We start from the raw sequence: 22,189 nt of genomic DNA, 5'->3' as shown, positions 1-22,189 counted from the left end.
CTGACCTTGGGGGTGGGGCAGCCACTGCCTCAGCCCCAGCGGGTCATGCAATGGCTGCCCAGGCCCCAAGGTCCGGCACGGCAGCTGGTTGGGCTTCTGGCGTGCTTCATGGGCGAGATGACAGACGTAACGTCATATTTCCATTTGATGAGGCACGCCAGAAGATGTGTTCCACACCAATAAAATATGCTGCAATCAAAAGCAGCACAAAAAACATAAGCTTGTAAAAGCCAAAAACATCTAAAAGCATCCTAACTAGAGAATCAATTAAAAAACTGAGAGACTGCATGAAGCTGATACATGCAGCTCATACAATTAAAATATGTAAGTGAATCCCTCTAGATGGGAAATAACAATTCAAAGACAAATGGGCAATCAAGTATTGCCTTGCAGATGTATAAGTGAACGTAACACATTTCTAAAGCTGGCAGAAATTGCAGGTAGCCAGTGTGGTCCATGAAGAAGATAATCCAAAAGGGACTCTAGGTGATGCCCTTATTAAAACCAGCCAAAACTAAGCAAAGGCATTACATTACTGTTCCTTTGGAACTCAATGTCTAAGTACGTTACAATTAAAAACAGGGTGATCATTGACACACCAGTTGCCCACTCCATTTTTCATTTTAATACACTTACAAAAAGGAAAATCTTGTGCATCAAATTTTCTTTTCTGAAATACTCGAGGGGAAAGCACAGTGGCCATTATACAACCAAGCCTTCTGCACAGCTTTTGACCTAGTCTCACACACATCCATCTTCATTAAAAAAAAAAAAACCCTGTAGGGTGGACAATTCTTGCATGTGACAAAGGAAAGTGGCAAAATGAAAACAAATTCTGTAGGGGTAAGAGAGGATCTGGTTGTTAATAGGATGAAGGACGTATACCAGATTATAGACCAGGGGTAGTCAAACCGCGGCCCTCCAGATGTCCTACAATTCCCAGAAGCCCCTGCCAGCATTCGCTGGCAGGGGCTTCTGGGAATTGTAGTCCATGGACATCTGGAGGGCCGCAGTTTGACTACCCCTGTTTTAGATTATACAAAATTAAAAACTAATGCAAATTTATGGAAACAAACTGCAATTCCTATACTTGAATCTTCCCTCAGATATAGGGGAACTTGTCCTCCCTTCTTTCAAAGATCTGCAAACATGGGGGGGAGGGGGGAGAGAGAGAGAGGGAGAGAGAGATGCTCTTGGCTGAATTTCCCATAAATAGAAATGGGAAGCTGAGGGAACGAAAATGGTCACTCTAATTACCTTATTTTGACTATATGCCTTCTGAAGCATCCAGTATTGGCTATTGTGCGCGAGAGAGACAGGACCAAACTGACCACTGGGGTGACCTGTTATAGTGCTAAGTCTGTTTTATTGGTCTTAAATAGCCATTAACTGGCCAGTGATTACCTCAGCAGAGGTTAATGGCATAAATGAAGCACAACCAGTAGGCAGGGAGAAAGGACTGTTTAACTCTCAATGCACCTTCCAGAAACATCTAAGACTCTCTTCTGAGTTTCGGTGTCAGTTGCTCAGTGTGAGATCAAGGGCACAAAAGCTATGACAAGCATCAGTATGATAAAGGCGATTTAGTGCCCTGTGCCACTAAAAGTGCTAGCACTGCTTGAAGCAACAATCTTGAAGTTACAGGAACACAAGGGAGAGGAAAGTGACCAGTATTAGACCTTGAGTAAAGAGGAGGGTGTGTTTAATTGAGGGTTTTTATGGAAATTGTTGTATTTTATCTTTTATATATTTTTTGTAAACCGCTTTTGGGCCCATTTCATCAGGAGGGGCGGGGTATAAATTATAAATAAATAAATAACACCCTCGCAAAACACGGATGTCCCTTCTCCTGCCCTGAAGAGAATCTGTTTTGTACTCTTAGAGCCATGGATCCAAGCATACCTGTATGTATCCAAATGCAAACTTAAAATGGAGAAGAAATATGGTCTACTCGCATAACAACTTTGGAGGATCAGAAGACTCCCTTAAACTGAATCCGACTACTGTCCATTCAGACTGGCAAAAGCTCTTCAAGGTTTCAGGCAGAGGACTCTCACATCACCTGTACTTTTCACTGGAGATGACGAGGATTGTACCTGGGACCTTCTGCGTGCAAAGTGGAAGCTCTAACGCCAAGCAACAGCCTCCCCCCAATTGTGTCTATTTATATACCACCATAGGTCAATATAGCAGTTTAGTGTGCAAAAGGTCCCTTGCTCTAAGGGACTGTAAAGGAGACAAAGGGAGGGGAAGGTGGTAGAGGCAGGGATAAACCGGGAAAAATTATACATTAATTCTAGTTACACCGCATCTCTGTGCAGATAACCTATCTATGCATTGATTCACTGAGTGGGCAGGAAAACATGGGAAAACAAATTAGTAGATCCCAGGATCAGGCCTGAAGATGCATGATGCACCAGCCTCCCAGAAGCAAAGTAAGTTTGGTCTGATACATGCCAGGATGGCAAACTACCTCAAAACCCTGCGTATGCCACAGGGAAGGAAGGCAGGAGAGAAATGCCATAAACATATCATTCTTTCATCCTGCCTTGATATTTACCTGTAGCACACGTTCCTACATGTCTTCTCTGAAAGGTAACTGTCTTCCACAACAAAATAGTTGGCATTTATCCTCTGACCAAAATGATCTATGATCGCTTTACACCTGTGGAAAAAAGAAAGGAAAAGAACACAAGGGAAGAGGGAAAAAGTCATTTTATTGTCAAGCATATGTGTATGAAGAACAAGATGAAATGACAAAAATGCTCTATCCGGTGCTTAGAATTTTTCTTTTTTGTTCTTTTACAGAAGGTTGAAAACTGATTTCTTCCTTTTGATTACACGTGCTAGCATAGTATGAAATTAACATTTGGAACCTCATAATTGTTATGCTGGGCATTTAACTTTGATACTCTGAAATGTATTAAAATGCTATTAGAACAGTCAAGAAATCGTTGCACAATAGATACTCTAAAGTTGATGAGGTAAGAGACAACTGATTTAATTCCAATGGTGCAATTCAAACAATTTTGTCTTTCTATTACTATACTGCTGCCTCCCTTACAGGAACTATGCCATGTGCCACAGTAAGGATGATGGTGGCAGTAGAAAGTGACATCAAGTCACAGCACATTTATGATGACCCCTGATGGGGTTTTCCAGGCAAGAGACTTCAGAGGTGGTATTTCATTAATACAGTGTATATGTGTGGGTGTGGGGGGGGGGGAAGAATGATACTAAAGGTAAAGGTATCCCCTGTGCAAGCACTGGGTCATATCTGACCCTTGGGGTGATGCCCTCTAGCGTTTTCATGGCAGACTCAATACGGGGTGGTTTGCCAGTGCCTTCCCCAGTCATTACTGTTTACCCCCCAGCAAGCTGGGTACTCATTTTACCGACCTCAGAAGGATGGAAGGCTGAGTCAACCTTGAGCCGGCTGCTGGGATCGAACTCCCAGCCTCATGGGCAGAGCTTTCAGACTGCATGTCTGCTGCCTTACCACTCTGCGCCACAAGAGGCTCTTTAGAATGACACTACTGAGATTTTATTCCCAAAATGCAGAGAACCCACATCAAAAAGTGGGAATTTACAAATGAAATAGTGTATTAAAATGCGATAGCCTCCTTAATTCTGATGTTATCATATGGCACGTTTCCACTTGACCTGCCATTACCAACCCAATGATATGAGGAGGTAAAGGGAAATTCTATATTATGGTACGGGGGTGGGGAGAGACAACAAGTGAATATGCTGGACGCCGTTTTCAGTAACAGCCGTACATTACTGCCACAGTCTGCCCAGCAGAATATGCTTGTTCTAATATCATCTCTCAAAACTAAGACCAGACGTCTGCACAGGACATCGATTTCTCTGGCAACTTCAAAAAAGTTCCCCTTTAATGTGAGTCAAGCTACTTTCACTCTCAAGTTTCTCATTTAAATACCGCTTAACAAATGAACCAGGCCAGCTGGCGTGGCTCGTATTTAATTATAACCTTTTTCTATTGTTTATGAAACAATTCCCCTCCCACCCCCCAAAAAAAACCCTCTTGAAGCACTCTGTTAGTGGGGTGTTGGAAAGGTTGATTAAATGCCATAGCGCAATCCTCCAAAGGCAGTAAACAAGCAAAATGACTGCTCTTTATTTTGCTTCCTTGTTGCCGCTTAGTAGTAGCTAACAGTAAGATATTTGATAAGACCTTTAACCCCCCCCCAAAAAAAAAAACCAACAACAGAGAGCCAGTGTGGCCCTTTTAATATCGGTTTGTACTTCAACTTCCGAAGAATTCTTTCAAGTGCCACAATCAGATCAGGAACACACTTATGCAATGACATTATCGGGTCTCCGTCATCTGATATGTGTTGGGACAATGAATCATACAGAACCCTCCATTGACCTTCTTCAATGTGTCTAGATAAAAGCATGAAAATTAGAATCCATCTTCCTTGCCAAGTGCCACCAGTTATAAATGTACTTTATAGGGCTCATTATCCAAACTAATGGACTAAGGGCGACATCCTTGAAATGGACTTACCAGCACTGACAAAGCCAGTGTGCAATATTTCAGGAAAGATATGTAAATTACAGTGTTTGCTATATCTTTTTTTTATTATGGAAATATAAATTTACATTTGTCACATCTCTTGCGGTTGGAGGCCAGGCCGGTCTCGTTTGGAAACGCACTTAAAAACTATGCTCAATGTTAAACGTGGGCAATTATTTTTAATGCAAGTCCTGCTCGAAATATACATACGTGAATTAAAACACCTTAAATCTTATCAAATGAAGCCGCATAAGCAAGATCTACACAGCGGGAAAGACCCGATAGGGAAAGTTAAAAGGGAAAGAAGCTAATCAGGGAAGAAATTCAATTTTTTGTTTCCCTAAAGGCAAAACCATCGTGACGAGATTCTCGTTCATAAAAAATAAAATAAGCAACAAACCTGATGGCAATCCAGCAGTATTAGTAAGAGGAAATGTCTTATTTTAAGCTCTGTTATGTCATAAAAGCAGATAGCCTCATATATTGAGGGACACAAGAATCCTCAGTTTTTTCAGTTTGCCATTTCTTAGAAAGAAAAAGAAGAGTTGGTTTTTATTTCCTACTTTTCTCTACTCAAAGGAGTTTCTGTGGTCAGCATTAGATCAAAGCTAGTAAAAGTGGGGGGGGGGGAAACAAACTTCAGTCCAGAAAACAAAGAAGAGCTGGTTTTTATATGCCACTTTTCTCTTCCAGAAAGAGTCTCAAAGTGGCTTAACAATCACCTTCCTTTTCCTCTCCCCACAACAGACACCCTGTGAGGGAGGTGAGGCTGAGAGAGCCCTGATATTACCGCTCGGTCAGAACACCTCTACTAGGAGTCTCAAAGCAGCTTACAATCGCCTTCCCTTCTTGTGAGGTAGGTTGGGCTGAGAGAACTCTGAGAGAACTGTGACTGATTCAAGGCCACACACATGGGAAGGAGGTGTGGGGAATCCAGCCTCGTTCTCCAGATTGAGTCTACTGCTCTTAACCACATCACACTTGCTCTGAATTCATTCACACTGAAAAGGAGAAGGGGATCCATCAGAAGCCTATGAACTCTTGATTCAACAGTTTCTCAGGGGCGTGGGGAAATTCTAATGTGCCAAGGCGGCTGCCTCTCTCCCAGAAATGTCCCATTCGTTTTGAAAAGGTAGTTCTACATACACAAGAGGCAATCCAGATATAAAAGAGCTCCGTGCTTACAATGGAGCTCCTAAAAAGCTCCAGAATTGGGGATGGTTGTATGCAAATGAAAGCTCCAGACAAACAAATGCTACCCCCTTTTCCATCACCAGGGGAAGAAGGTCCATGTTTTTTGTCAATGTTAAGAAAGCTGGACATCTATCTCTATTTGAGTACAGCTCCACGAGTGCTTCAGTTCCAAAAGGTGGTGGGAAAATTGTGAAAAGAACACACATACTTGTGGGATCTGAAGGGTACACAGGATTAGTTCAGGCTATCTGATCCTGAGGTAAAAAGGTAAAGGTAAAGGTATCCCCTGTGCAAGCACCGAGTCATGTCTAACCCTTGGGGTGACACCCTCTAGCGTTTTCATGGCAGACTCAATACGGGGTGGTTTGCCAGTGCCTTCCCCAGTCATTACCGTTTACCCCCCAGCAAGCTGGGTCCTCATTTTACCGACCTCGGAAGGATGGAAGGCTGAGTCAACCTTGAGCCGGCTGCTGGGATCGAACTCCCAACCTCATGGGCAAAGCTTTCAGGCGGCTGCCTTACCACTCTGCGCCACAAGAGGCTCACTGATCCTGAGGTAGCCCCCTGCAGATACCTCCTCCATTTCGCCTCTTTGTATTAAAACAATATGGATGTGCTTCATATAAAGGGCTAGGATTACTTAATCTCGAGAAGAGTCATTCTATTCTATTTCTCCCATGTATGTCAGCTCGGGTGATTTAATGACACTGAAGCTGTAGGACATGCCCTACGCATAGCTAAATCTCTGCGACAAACTATAGCCATTCCAAACTTGCCAGCAAAAATTCAATGACATCCAGTCAATGAATAAGGTCAGATTTTAAAACAAACAATGGGCTTTCATTTGAAGACAACTGTTTGGGAATTTGATTCAGGTGGTAGTCGTGCTGGTCTGAAGCAAAACAGGGTTGCACTTTCCTATAACTGCAGTAACTGCTTCATAGCCACTGTGTAGTCTCACATGGGAGAATAGCGAGGGTGTGGGCTAGTTACAGAAGACTGATTGCAGTACCACTTTCCCCATAGCGGTCTCCCTTGAAGCATCAATGTCCATGGACTAACAGCAGACAAATGTGAATGCTGGAGACCAGATAGCCGCCTAACAGATGTCCAACAATGGTAGGCCCACAGTGAAGGCCGCAGAAGAACCCTGGGCTCTTCTAGAGTGTGCAGAAATGTTAACAAGACAAATTACATTGGCCACAATTCGATGGCCAAAGCTATCCACCTGGAGATCATCTGGGCTGACGTGGCTTTCCCCCTCCGAGCCCCCTTAAAACAGATGAAAAGGTCCGTATCCTTTCTAAAGTCCTTAACTCCATCCCAAAAACCCCAACAATGCTCCAAATCTGTCTTTGTCATTCAAGGGGTTAGGGAGAAACATTGGCAGAGGAACAGTCTGGCCCCAGATGAAATCTGGATACAACCTTAGGTAGAAAACCTATGCTAGGTCTAAGCAACACCCTACCTCTGTGAAAATGAGAAAATGGTGGTTTCGAAGAAGGTGTGGCTATCTCACCCATCCTACGTGCAGACATGATGGGTACCAGAAAAGAAGTCTTGTACACCAGTGGGCCCCAATCTTTTGATCACTGGGGACCGGTCAACGCGTAACAATTTTACTGAGGCCCGGGGGGTAGTCTTTTGCCGATGGATGTTGCCACTGCCTAAGCTCCTGCTCCACTTGCTTTCCCGCCGGCGCCCCTGACTTCCCGTCGCCCACTGGGGGGTGCTGTCAGCAGCAGCTGCGCAGTGCGACACCAAGGGGGAGCCCAAGCCATGGTGGCCGCTGGAGAGCACCAAAGGTGAGTTGGCGGCAGAGTGGCAGGGCAGCCCTCAAGGCAGCAGCCAGGGAGGAGGACGAGGAGGAGCTGCGGACCGGTACCAACTGATCCACGGACCGGGACCGGTCCGCAGACCGGGGGTTGGGGACCACTGTTGTACACCACAAAAGACATATCTGACACTGCTAGAGGTTCAAAAGCTTTATAAAGGAGTTGAGACAGAACTAGGGATAAACTCCATTGCAGGGTTGGGAAAGCAACAAAAGGGTATATGTTTCTAAGGCCCTTCATAAACACAGCAACAAAGTATGTGAGAAAACAAAATGCCCTATTGGGTCATGGAAGGCTGATATGGCCGCCATGATGTAACTTAATAGATGCGTTTGCTGAGGTCCTGTCCTTCAGTGGCAGTAAATATAGTAAAATATCCAGAATAGGACATGTCTGAGGATTCAGGCTCTGTTGCTGCACCCATGACACCTGCATTGTGCAGGGGTTTCGATCAGATGTCCCTGGAGGTCCCTTCCAACTCTATGATTCTATGTTCTACCTATCACAGCATTTTTCCCCACTTTTCCTTATCAACAACAAGAAGAGTCCAAATTTTTACCCTTTTCAAAGGATGCCTACAGTTCAAGGAGCCTGAAAAACTCTAGGAAACATGCAAATATATAGTATGAAACAGTATCTTTAAAATTTTTACAGTGGAAATTTTTTACAACCATACAAAAAAAAATAGTGGGAACACAGGACACTGTTGTGAAAAACAGAGAAAGTGATAGTGGCTCTTCCTAAAGGTTCAAATTTCATGTTGTTTCGTGCTTACAATCAAAATGAGGAAGTACTATAGGCAGAAGCACATGGTACTAACTTCACATTTTAAAATATTTGTTCATAACACTGTTTTCGAAATAAATGTTGTTACTCATCCTGAGGTGATCTGGCAGACCATAAATCTAATTACACAAACCATGTCATCTGCCAAGGTAACCAGCAAATTTTATTAGCTTTCCAATTTGTCTCAAGGAACGTAAATTCCTGTCATCGAATTTGTGGTATCTTACAAACAAATTTCACATATAATTCGATGCATTCTTAAAAATACTTGGGCCATGGAGGAGCTCAGACTGTCAGAAGAAATTTGTGGAACTGAGCTCCTCTCTATCCCCAACCGAATGCCATGCCATGCCAATATATACCACTTCCTCTTTTCATTTCCTCTACCTTTAAGGAGCACAGGTCACCACCCCACTTTTTCTTGGCAACAACCATGGTAAGATTTAGAGTAGCGATCCCCAACCTGTGGGCCGCGGATCACATGTGGTCCGTTGACTAATTGGAGGTGGGCCCCGAAGGACGCCTTCTCCCCCCCCAGCCCTTTACTTCATCCCCCCCGGCCCTTTACAACACACTTTGGGTGTCATTGTCTCCCATCACTCCCAGATGAGACTATCTCCTTGCAGGGAAACAAGCTCAGGGTTCCTGTTGATTTGTCATTGTCATGAGTTAAAATTTCCATGAAAATAAAATGTTCCTTATGTTCATTGTTGTGGCGTGTCTGTATCTTATTTTGAAGGGATGTTTAAACATTACCATAGCGATCAGAGAGCGTCAGGGCAGTGGTTGAGAGTAGAGGTGTAAACTACCCCCCTCCACCGGGGCCTCAGTAAAATTGTCAAGCGTTGAGTGGTCCCCGGTGATAAAAAGGTTGGGGACCACTGATTTAGATTGACTGGTCATAGGTATGCTTCACAGCTGATTAAGGATTTGAATCAGGTTCTCCTACTAGGCCAGCCTTTCCCAACTTTTTTACCACTGAGAAACCCCTGAAACATCCTTTAGCCTTTGGGAAACCTCAAAAGTGGCGCGATCATGCAGAATGTGATTGGAAAACATAACTGCATGCACACCTACCAGGGTCCCTTCTTTTCCCATCCTCTCCAGGCCCATCATTGGCTATTTTGGGAGGTGGGAGGGAGAACGGGTCAACATGACTATATATCGTTATATCACCCGATACATTTTTATTTATTGATGTATTTATTTATTAAATTTTTATACCGCCCTCCCTTGCACCTCAGGGCGGCTCACAGAGAACATGAAACCAAAAAGACATATACAATGTGAATTCAATAAAATCAGAGTCCAGTAGGACCTTTAAGACCAACAAAGATTTATTCAAGGCGTGAGCTTTCGAGTGCAAGCATTCTTCGTCAGACTGTAATCTTCTTACATGACAGGGAAAGCTCACGTCTTGAATCAATCTTTGTTGGTCTTAAAGGTGCTACCGGACTCTGATTTTATTGTGCTACTTCAGACCAACACGGCTACTCATTTGAATCTATCCCAATGTGAATTCAGTAACTGCATCAATGAGCAACAATAACATCAGTAGCACTGAATATTGTGTAACACATTTAAAAGATATATGAATAATTAATTAACTCCCACCCATTCGGGAAACCCTTCCAGAGCTGTCAAGAAACCACAGGGCTTCACAAAACCCTGGTTGAAAAAGCTTGGACTAGGTCCTGACACATCAGGACTATAACACAGCATGTTTTCCTGGTGAAGGCAGGATCAAAGATCAGAAAACAGAAGTCAGCACAGGCTGGGTGGGACTAACAGATAGGCCTGTTGTTATTTCTCATAGTGTACAATAATAGGACATAAAGAGAGGGAAAAGAAACAGGTAAGTAAAAAAAAACCGAATATGTTTAATAGAAAAAAATTGCAACATGAATGACAATGCCATATATGTATTTTACTATGTGAACACTTAAATATTGGGAAACTGGCTAATGTACCTCCCAAATATTTCCAGTACTCCTATATCGGTGTATCCCCAAGTAAAATGTGAGACATGCACACAGGAAAATTTGGCCACACTTACATCTCTCATAATGGTAAATAGGCAAAAGCAAAGCCAGGCACCACAGGTGTTAATCCAGCAGTTAGTGAGAAAATACCTGCTGATTTTTGTTCCAACTTAAAAAAACAAAGTTGCCCAGGGGCCCGATACTGTTATAAAAAGAATTCATCCTATGATAAGAGGGCAGCGTAGTTTATGACAACAATCTACCTAAAAACTCATTAAAGTCTTTTCTCTTAGAGTGACATGCATTATCAGCAAAGATTAATCTGATGAGTCTTTAGGTGAGCTTCATTTTTTAAAATGCAATAACAGAGGGCTTTGTTGTCATCTGATGAAAATCAATTAGAGTAGGTAAGGCCACAAGGAAAACTAACATCACTCATCACCAGACCCCCGGCAACCAAAATGATTTGTCTTCCAAGCTTGGGTGATCAGGAGGCTGCAGTAATATTGGAGGGAAATTAATTTAGTTTCTATATTCTAAACCCACTTTCCTTGTTCTGGAGGACCTATACACAAATTACTTTTAATCAAGGTTGATGTGTTATTAATACCAAGGAAGATCTTTGAAGAATCATTTTTTTAAAAAACTGACTCTGGCATTTTTCATCTTGCAGTTTTGTGGGTATACATAAAAGAAAGAGACAGAGAGAAGGTTACTCCTCACTAGCCTTACCGTCTGGTTTCTTTATCCACTACCAGGCACTGTACGGAATGGTGCAGACAATAGATACCACCAAACACGGCACACATCCTGGAAGATAATCACAGATTTATATGAGACAGATGAAAATTATGATTTCAAAGCAGCTCACATTTTTTTAAAAAGAACGGGTAGGAGCAAAAGGGAGGAGGTTCCCCTTTGATTACCAAAAGGGTATGCTAGAGATCAGGGATAGTCAAACTGCGGCCCTCCAGATGTCCATGGACTACAATTCCCAGAAGCCCCTGCCAGCATTCGCTGGCAGGGGCTCCTGGGAATTGTAGTCCATGGACATCTGGAGGGCCGCAGTTTGACTACCCCTGCTAGAGATTATAGGACCTACCTTGGACTCCCCCCCCCCCAATGGACAAAAACCACATGGGAGTCAGACTGTAGAAAGGAAGGGAATTGGATGAGATTGAGTTTAAAAATTCCCTGATGTGATCCAATCAAAATAAGTGTTTCCAAACCCACTCCATTAAAATCCAATTAACACCTCATTTGACATCTAAAGCCAAACCTTACATGTTAATACAGATAAGCTTAAATAATAAAAATTAGATGGCCTAAACAAGTGACTTTTAGAATGGCTTTAAAAAGCTGTGCTTCTTTTGCACGGAAATCTTCAGTGCCACCAATGCACTTGTGTCCACTTCTCTGCCTGAAGGTAAGTACATCCAGGCATCAAGTTGTAGTTTGTGACATGCTTTGAAACCCTCGGCCCATAGGTCATAACCCCAAAACCCTAGACCAGGGGTAGTCAAACTGCGGCCCTCCAAATGTCCATGGACTACAATTCCCAGGAGCCCCTGCCAGCGAATGCTGGCAGGGGCTCCTGGGAATTGTAGTCCATGGACATCTGGAGGGCCGCAGTTTGACTACCCCTGCCCTAGACTATACTTCAGAGCCGTAGCATTGACCCTGCAGTTTTAACTGAGGTGGAACAGCAGAAAAGAGCGAAGCACGATAGAGACAAAATTTGTGGTAGAGTATGAGTTTTCCCGAGTCACTGCTTACTTCTTCAAACAAACATTGCCAAAACCCCAGACCCTTCTTCAAAGAAACAAACCCTCCCTGGAGGACATTCTCTTCCCTCCCTCCTGCCAACCATGGTTGAGTAGTTTGTTGTCACGCTGTTAATCCCCGTCAGACAGCATCCAGATAGGGATAATCATACCAGACTCTAGGCAGAGGATTCTGAATTTTTGGTTTTTGTTTTATTTCAGAAAGAGAGAGTGCTACAAGTTATATAGTATCGTTTTTAGAAAGCTACAAACAATAGAATTCTGCCCATCTCCTCCTCATCTAAATCTTAACAATAGTTAAGATTTAACAAGAGTTTGCCACTAAGTTAATAACTTATTCCACTATATGTCTTCTTACCTCCACATATTCACCTCAGCGTATTATCATATCATATTAACTATAATCACAAATATCACTATACCATGATTCCAAAAAAATAACTCGTTATTTGATACACATTAAAAAGGAAACACAGAGGATATTGTTAAGGTTTCCAAGGCCTGGGTCTCCACACCATGAACCTGCATGTGATCAGATAATTGTCATCATAGTCTTTATTACGGTGCTAGACCAGTAATAGTCAGATAATTTTAAATGGCCATAGCAGCTTTTTGATCTGATTGGTTGGTCCTGCAGTCAACTTTCCTCGTTCCCTCCAATCACCATGAATTCCCCAATACTCAATGCTGCATCACCAGAGGTTACAGAAACACTCGCTCGCCCGCTATCCTAAAAAAGTGTGGAGGCCAGGAAAGCCATCCAGAGAACATTTACTGCCACCCCCCACCCCCCACCCCCGTGCTTCGACTTTCACACAACTTTAGTACTAAAAAAGGAAATAAGGATTTATCAAGAAAAGAGACTGGTTGACATCTTTAAAAAATTTAAACCAAAATAATTCAATGACAACTATGATTACAAAAGTAAAAGAGCTATGCTCATTATGTGCACAGGTAATGAAACTGAATGCACGCAAGGGCAAGGGAGCAATGCCAGAGAAAATCGGAAAGCTGGTTTTCTTTCTTTTTTTAAAAGAAAAGAAAGAGAAACAAACAAAAATGGTAAACATTTCAAAGGGAAAATTAATTAAATTTGTTTATTAGCATTGATGGCGACAAGGTGCTTTGCAATTAAGAGCTGCAAGCCAAAAGGTATTTATTAGACAACTGTTTGCACAAAAAATGATAAACCAGTGAATGAAGTTCTAATATTAGCAAGCACACACATGACCACTTTTCCAATTAAATCAACTCTAGAAGTTTCTCTCCCCATTGCTAGATTCAGCTGAAAACAAGGTGGAAAAACTAAGCAGATGCCATTCACACAGCATATTTCCTTTAAAAGATAATTAAAAACTGAACTTAAGTTTTCCCTGCTCCAGGCAGCCCTGTTGAAGTAACGGGCAGGCCAAAAGGTAAGAAGGATAATCAAGCCTGGCCAATCCAAAGGCTGCATATTCTCTGCCAATTGAAGGCTCTGATACTCCACACTCCTTTTCCCTCCTGTGCATGAAGGTGACTGCTGACTTGTTTTGGAACCATTAGCCCACATGTTGTAACCACACTGTGACCAAATACTTCACAGTTTAGAAAATTCTTAAATCTAACTCCAACTTCTTTTGACATCTGAACTCGGGTGCTTTAATAAAACTAGGTCCGAAACTACAGGTTAATTCTGGCATCGGTTACCTGTTCACACCACAAACTGCAAAATGAAGCTGATGGTTGTGAGTTCTGAGGATTCACAGACCCTAACAGCTCAGTAAACTAATTCCAAGCTTCATTGTGCAACTTATCTATTCTTTCTCATGGAACCCGCACAACAATTAACAAGCTTTCATTCTTGCCCTGCAAACATTTAACTTTGGCTAATGTCCATCTAAATCAGGGGTAGTCAAACTGCAGCCCTCCAGATGTCCATGGACTACAATTCCCAGGAGCCCCCTGCCAGCGAATGCTGGCAGGGGGGCTCCTGGGAACTGTAGTCCATGGACATCTGGAGGGCCGCAGTTTGACTACCCCTGATCTAAATAGTAAACATTTCACCTGTGTGTGTATGCTGTAATATCGCACACATGCAGTGTTCTCCATTCACATCAAAAGCCATGAAGTGTATGTGTATAAAGAACCTCATCCTACAGTTAAGCATGGCATGCAAAACTTATTTATTTATTTGTATTTCTTTATATATCTATGCCACCCTCCCATATGGCTGAGGGCAATTTACCCAAAGCCTAGAGATATACATCGCAAGCATATAACAATAACCATAAAAGTGGGCTCCAGTTGAATAACGGTATTATAACAAATCACATGACAGCATTACAATTCACATGACTATTGGGTAGATCGAGAACTGGTTGACATGTCGAACCCAAAGTTGGTAAATGGTTGATATAATCATAGAATTGGAAGGGAATTCCAGGGTCATCAGTTCACGGTAATGAAGATGTACAACGGAATTCAAACATCTGTTGTCTTAAATTGCGCTTAGGTAGAAGACACGGCCTTAGCTTGCCAGTGTTTTCTAGAAAGAAGCTGGGTGAAAACGAAGCAAGGCACGTATTGCCAACGTTACTTCTCCTTCTTTTCCAACAGTATGATTTGGCTAAAACCAACGTACAAGGCAGCGCTGGTAATTTTAACCCTAAACGACAGACGTTTAAACTTACACTCCTCTAATTAACTAGCTGCTGCCTCTGCCAATAATTTGGGCATTGCTGAAAGATAGCACCTGCCCCCGTACTCCGCTTCAACTTTGCCCTGGTGACACCAAACGGCATTACAGCTATATTAACAGCTGTGAAAATTTTTGGCCTGATGGTGCCCCCTCACATCATCTCTAGCCTTTAAATGCCATTTCGATTCCTATCAAGGTAAAGAATCAGCAGCTGCAATTTCTTAATACAGCTGCAAAACAATAGGGCCCATTAATAGCTGAACTTCTGACAGCACATTCACAATGATTTATGAGTTTGTATATAATTTGATTATTCTATTAATTCTACTGATTACTGCTTCAGCTAATACAGTGAAGGTCACTCCCTAAAATAAATCTTCATTACATTTCACAGAAAGTAACTGCCTCCAACTGGTTGTTTTTGTTAATTAAAACACGAATGTTACAAGGAAGGAAAGAGGCTTCCGGGGGTTGCTGCATTTGCTGTTATAGGAGGATTACACTGTGGTGAGATGACATTTTTGGATCTCAGGGTTTGGAACAAAAATGCTTCATTTGGATATCTTGATTTAAACATGCACAGAAAGAAGGGGGGCAATAAAAAGAGCTCAGGTTTTTTAAAAGATCTCTGAGGGAAGGAGCCACTGATCAGTGGCAAAACATCTGCTTTGCATGCAGAAGTCCCAGGTTCAATCCCTGGCACCTCCAATAAAAATTAATAGGTGATATGGAAAGGGGATGCCCCTTCACAAAAATTCAGTAGAACTTCCAGTGGTTCACTACGAACTGCTGCATACGGGCCCAAACCTGGTGGAACCAGCGCCACAGTGAAATCAAGGCCCCTTCAGAAATCAAACAGTTCTGTAGGGCCTGTAAAACGGAGCTCTTCCGCCAGGCTTTCAGATGAGACTAATGGTGAGGGACCCCCTCCAGCCAGCCCCTGCCAAACAACCTGACACTCAACATGTCCCTAACCATTACTGTTATCCTTCTTCAACTGTTGTGATTCCCCAAATGTTGTTATTGTTATACTGTTATATCTTTTTACTCGTTCATTCCATTTACTCGTTCATACCACTGGTTCTATGTACACTGTCCCAAGACATCACATTGAGGGATGGTATATAAATCAAATGGATGATGAATGAATGAATATCTAGCAGAGTCATGCCATTCTAAGACCACTGGGTTCAATGGACTAAACTCTGCTTAGGAAAGCACACCAAGAAGAGTGTGTTTCTAAATTCTACACATATTAGTATTTCTAAAGAGATCCATATGGACCTGCCTGTGATCTACTTCTACCTACAGTATTTGCTGGCGTATAAGACTACTTTTCCCCCCTGAAAAACATGCCTCCAAGTGGGGGGTCGTCCTATACACCGGGTGCACTTCAGTTGGGATAGACATAGCTGCCCATAGTGGCCCATAGTACTGTAATGTAACAAACTCTGTATTTTGAGTGGAAATGTTGGGGGGTCGTCTTATACGCCCAGTCGTCTTATACGCCAGCAAATACGGTACTTTTGGCACCACTTTATTGACATGCTTTAATTAATTTGCTTGTGAAATCCCTACGGAGTTTTAAAGTGAGAACATTTTCAATTATAAATTTTAAGCAAATGTATATTATTATTGCTAGATCAGTAGGATTCTCAACAACAAGGTTACTGAATTCCACACTACCAGTGGGGTATTTATCGGGCATATCAAAATAAGCATCCAGCACAACCCCAAGAGCACCTGCTTTGAACACGGAAATATTCCCAACCGCTTTGTTTTGCAAGAAGGGAATTTCGCAAATCACCAGAGATACCGAGCGCTTTGCTCACAAAGGACTTTGTGTGCTTAGAAGGCATGTTTCAACGCAAAGGTTATTTTCAAATTAAAAGTCTTGTCCTGTCAAAACTTGAGGAATAATATGGGCAAGGACACAAAAGCATTCCATAGCTTTATTAACGACAGTGTTCACTGATCTGTGAATAACCTGAGAGAAGAAAAAATGAGGATTATTGAGTTACTTTACCAATCTATCCATCCATCACTGAAGAACAGGTCTCAGAAGTGATGGATTATCTCACCTCGTTGATGTTTGTCCCAAACTACGGCTCTCTCCTCGAGAGGCAAGGGAGGGGGGGTGATTCCTCCAAGCACCATCTCCACACCCTAAGTAGCAATTCTGATATCAATATGAAGCTAAAAACAGGAAATGCTTACAGCAGTCTCCTTTCTTTTAACCTGGTGCTAAGACACCCCGCTGCTTAAAAAAAAATGAAAGTGATAGAAAGTTGGGAGAGGGGGAGATTTTGAACTGATTGCTCTTGACAGAAAACCTGAACGCAGCAACTGGGCTTCCAAACAAGCGGATCAGAGTTTGGAACTTTTTTGTGCCAAGCTAAGAAATTCAAGAGTTGAATCCTGTGTAAAGTTATGCCATTCGTTGGCTGGAACTGTATTGTTACTGTGGGGTTAATTCATTCTAGCCTGCGTTCCGTTCCAGGTTTACACAGCCTGACTGTTAAAAGTCTGCTTTAAGGTCTCAAGCTTTATAGGGATTTTCCCGTACATTTTTAAAAGCTTCAAAGAAGCCCATGGGGGGCTGCCATCAGATTGGGGCACAGCACTGGGAAGGGGGAGGAGCTTATCCTTTGAATCCAGACACAGCTCCCCGGTTACAATGTTGACTGTCGTGCTTGTCCCACCCCCTCCCCTGCCACCCCGCTGTGCCCAACAGCAGATGGGTAATTTTGAGGAGAGGAAACTGTGCAAGAGGAAAAGAATAAAAATTAATCTCCCAGTGCTACAGCACTGATCCAGTACAATCGCAGACAACTGCTATGACGCCTTATTGGGAAAACAGGAGTGCAATCCTAAATAGAATTAAGCCACTCTGAGTCCAAGGAAGATAGTGGGCTTTGAACAGCATAACTCTGTTTAGGACTCCATTGCTAGTGTCTGCAGTGTGTGATTAAACAGGGGCAAACTAAACCACGATAGCAGGCATCCAATGTAAAAACTGAATGGGGTAGAGATTTACAAGCCCAGCTTACTATTGGCCAGTGCTAAAAATATTCACTAACTTTACTGATGACCATGTTCACTGATCTGTCAGAAGCACTTCATGGGATGGATCCAAACAGCTTTCCAGGTGCTGGGTGGACACACAAAGAAACAGGAAAACAAAGGTGGCTTCTCCTTACAAGAATAAGAATAATAAGAAGAGTTGGTTCTTATATGCCACTTTTCTCTACCAGAAGGAATCTCAAAACGGTTTACAATCGCCTTCCCTTTCCTCCCCCAACAACAGACACCCTGTGAGATAGGTGAGGCTGAGAGAGGCCTGATATTACTGCTCTGTATCGTGTTTCCCTAAAAATAAGACAGTGTCTTATATTAATTTTAGGTTAAAAAATAAACTAGGGATTATTTTCAGGTAGGTCTTATCTTTATTAGCGTCCCCCAAAAATGTTACATTTATTCCAGTTCTCCCCGGAACTCCGTTAAATCATATCTTAAGTGCAGGGCACAGCCTCTGTCAAGCCGGGGGATTCTGGGATTGTAGGCGGAGCTGACAGAGGATGAACAAGCAGGGACAGGGCGTTGAAAGTGTGTATCACTGCCGATTGGGAGACGAGCGGCACAGCAGTTTAGTGTACACGTGTGCTGCAGATTTGAATGTTGGCTGGCCCGGCGCCCTCTATGACCACGAACACCCCTACAAGAACACCCCTAAGGCCAGCCCTGGCTCTAAGGATCAATTAGAGGGAGGTCTTATACTAGCAGTGCATAAAAAAGTACCGCTAGGTCTTACTTTTGGAGTAGGTTTTATTTTCAGGGAAACAGGGTATGAAAGAATATGCAAGACGAAAGGACGATATTAAAACTAATATCACAGAGACTAGAAGATCAGGATACCCAGATTCTGGGCTCTTCTATGTATGTTCTCCCCACTTCTGGGATATTCCCTTAACTTACAAATCCATGCCCATGTATCTCCAAATTTTGGAGACACACCAGTTAAGAAGAGCATTTCTAGTAGCTCGCTTAAACTATCTTTCCCTCAAATGTCACCCGAGGTAGAGTTTTGAAGATCCCTCCTCAGGAGAGATACTGTTTACATCCATGTAGACAGTATCTCTCCTGAGGAGGGATCTTCAAAAATGTCCCTGACACGTTATACCATATACTTCTGGTGTGTCCTAAGTTTGAAGCATTTTGTTGCCCGTTAGCTAATTATCTGAAGAAATTGAAATTCAGTTGTGTTAATGAGAAACACTGGATTAAAATGATACTAAATGTGAGGGACTCAGCAATTATTATAAAAGTAGCAAAGTTTTTATTGGCAATTTTAAATGAAAATCTTTTACGATAGATTTTACATCTGGAACTGTTTGAAATTTTCGTTTTATGCTTTGCAATTTTATGCCAATAAAGGTACTCTGAATCTGAATCTGAATGTGTGTCTGAGGGGGGGGGGGAGATTATGGAACCTGCATGTACAAAAGCCATGTTGGCTGAAGATGCGCCATGCATGTACAAAAACCATGTGACAGGTTACCCAACCGTTTCCATAATCTGAACTGAGTCTCAATTGAAAATGGCAGACTATAAATGAATGAATAAACCATTCCTCAAAACTATCAGAGAGGAGAATGCTAGCTAGCTACATGAACCATCATTCTAATCTGCATAATCTACCGGAAGACAGGTTTGACTCGTGATTTAATGTCAGAAATCCATCTGCTAGTGTTAAGAGGAGAAAATTATTGAAAGGCAACAGCATAAACGCCTTGCATTCATTTCCAAACGAGACAATGATACAAACACAATTTCCTCCGTACTTCCAGCCCTTTTCTTTAAAAATGCAATCACCTCTTTTCTAGGACAAAAGGGTTCTTTAGATGTTACACCATAACAAACACTGATCTTACAAAACATTCTAGCTTGTCAAGAGGGAAATTCAAATGGGTAGCTGTGATAGTCTGCAGGTACACTATAAAACTGGATGCCCAATGCCACTTCAGAAACTAAGAAAACTTGGGTAAGCTTTTGTGACTCAGAGCTTAATGTTATATAAGTGGACACACATAAGGTTGAGAAATTCATATTAATGGGTAATTACTGTGTTTTAATTAGAATCTACTGGATGGTGTGCAGCTATCAGCAGTTCGCTCTGCCAGGATTCTGGCCATGATTCTGGATGCTTCCCTTTCAATTGAAGCACAGTTCAAAAGAGTAGCACGGCTGACATTCTACCACCTTCGCCAAGTCAAACTACTAGCACCCTACTTGGCCCCGGAACACCTAGCCACAGTGACACACGTGATGGTCACCCCTAGGCTAGACATCTGGAACTCACTGTACACAGGCCTACCCTTAACTCTGATCTGGAAACGACAGTGGCCAGGGTTCTCACAGCAACGCTATGAAGATCCCACATCTGGCCCATTGGCCAACCACTGCACTGGTTACCAGTCGAATTCCGGATCAGGCTTAGGGTTCTGGTAATTACCTTCAAGGCCATAGGTAGTCTGGGCCCAGTGTACCTGAGGGACCGCCTATGCCCCTCAATGAGCTCTGCGCTCCGCCACCTCCAACCGGCTCATGATCTCTGGTCCCAAGGAAGTATGCATTATTTCAACTAGTACCAGAGCCCTTTCTGTCCTGACGCCCACCTAGTGAAACAAGCTCCCAGAGATCAGGGCCCTAACAGAGCTAAAACAGTTCCACAAGGCCTGCAAAAGGGAGGTCCTTTGCCAGGTATTTGGTTGAGGTCGACCGAAGCTAAAGAACCTACTGGGGCCCTGAATCTCCCCCCCCCTTGAACCCATATGCCTGAATTGACTAACCATGGGTCTGTTAGATTGCTTAATCTGTTAGAATGTTGTCTTCTCTGCTTATTGTTATTATTATTATTACTGTTGCCTTTTATTCAATATATCCAGAGTTTGATGTATTGTTCTTGTGCATGTGCCACGTGAACCACCCTGAGACTTAGGGGACGGCGGTATATAAATGTAATAAATAAACAAACAAATGAACAAATAAATAAAGGCATGTCTGAGCCTTAGGGGATGGAGGTGAATGAATGAATGAATGAATGAATGAATGAATGAATGAATGAATGAATGAATGAATGTCTTCGTCTCTAAAGGACCCCTGAAGGCCTGTTTCATCAAGAGGGATTCTTCTGAAGGGAAACCCTGCAGATCAAAGGCAAAATACAAAAACATATTTGCATTGTGGCAGAAGCCCTGTTCTGTAAACTGGGAGTTTAAACCCTAAAATGTGGTAGCTTGGTCTGCATCCAAATATTATGCTAAGCCGAGGTTCAAGCTAAGCCGAGGTTCATTTGTAATACTCAAGTGCACAGAGTTTGTAGCTAGTTTAGAAACTAACATTTATATTAATTATGGTATGTTCTTATGTTAGAATGTGCACAGTCACATGAATAGCCCTCAACTTTGTGCACTGACCTAAAGCCAGTCCCGGATTCCAGAGATAGCAGGATATAGAGGATTTTGATGACACTAATAAACTGCTTAAAATGCATGGCTGTTTATTATTTCTATATTTTGAGACTGCCTGCCTGACCACATATTGGTTTGATGTTGCTTTTACTTCTCACTGTTGCTGCTGTTTTTTAATCTGTAAACTGCTTTGAGAGCCATTTGCTTGAGTGGTGGATGAAAAACAATAATTCAATTAAAAGGATGTAGAAAATCACCTCCCAGAAGTGAGACCAGGGAAGAAGCAGGCAAAAACCAAGATTTAGGCCACAAGCTAGGATTTGTTACTTATATATGACAGTTTAGCCATAGTTTGTACTGCAAACAAACCATAGTTCGTTGTGATGCTGAAATGCTGTTTCCAAAAAGCATGCTCCGATTTGATCGTAACTGTTTAGATCAATAATGAGAGAAACGCTGATCTTGCCCACTGCTGGAACTGCAGCTGCTGCAGGCAGCATTGTGGAGCTTATGCAGAATTTCATTCAGAATGCAAGGATATGACTTACAAATGTCTTTGAATCAGTCACATAAATATGCATGCATGCCATTTATAACAGTAGCCTTGATGAGAACACACAGGGTAACCGATTGCAAGAAACGCTTAAGAGGTTTACATTAAAACAGAATATGAAGAGGTGGTTAGAAATCACAGGACAAGTGACACCTTATTCTGATAACCTGGTGATAAAAATTGTAGAATATGATGTATAGGCAGGGATGTTACCACTTGGTAGATAGATTGAATGGGATTCCTACAAGTCTTTAAAACCCATTTAGAATTAGCAATGTACAAAGGCAGAAGGTAAGTCCCAGATTCATAAAACAAAACTGGGATCTTTAAGAGAAGGACGCGTTAGTTCTTAAGCTAACAGG

The 22,189-nt window shown here is 42.4% G+C and overlaps 1 protein-coding gene across 1 annotated transcript in view; it reads right to left on the bottom strand.

Moving 5' to 3' along the window:
• Window positions 1–22,189, bottom strand: part of CHM (CHM Rab escort protein) — an 84,005-nt gene that overhangs the window by 19,200 nt on the left and 42,616 nt on the right. The window contains exons 9-10 of the mRNA XM_077307682.1: window positions 11,073–11,150; window positions 2,561–2,665 (exon numbers count right to left, since the gene is read on the bottom strand). Coding sequence (XP_077163797.1) covers window positions 2,561–2,665; window positions 11,073–11,150 — 183 coding nt within the window. The remainder of the gene's footprint in view (window positions 1–2,560; window positions 2,666–11,072; window positions 11,151–22,189) is intronic.

The sequence above is a fragment of the Paroedura picta genome, chromosome 13, assembly GCF_049243985.1.
Source record: "Paroedura picta isolate Pp20150507F chromosome 13, Ppicta_v3.0, whole genome shotgun sequence".
Lineage (NCBI taxonomy): Eukaryota > Metazoa > Chordata > Lepidosauria > Squamata > Gekkonidae > Paroedura > Paroedura picta.
The sequence above is the reverse complement of the archived record's forward strand: the minus strand, read 5'-3'. Positions and strand labels throughout refer to the sequence as shown.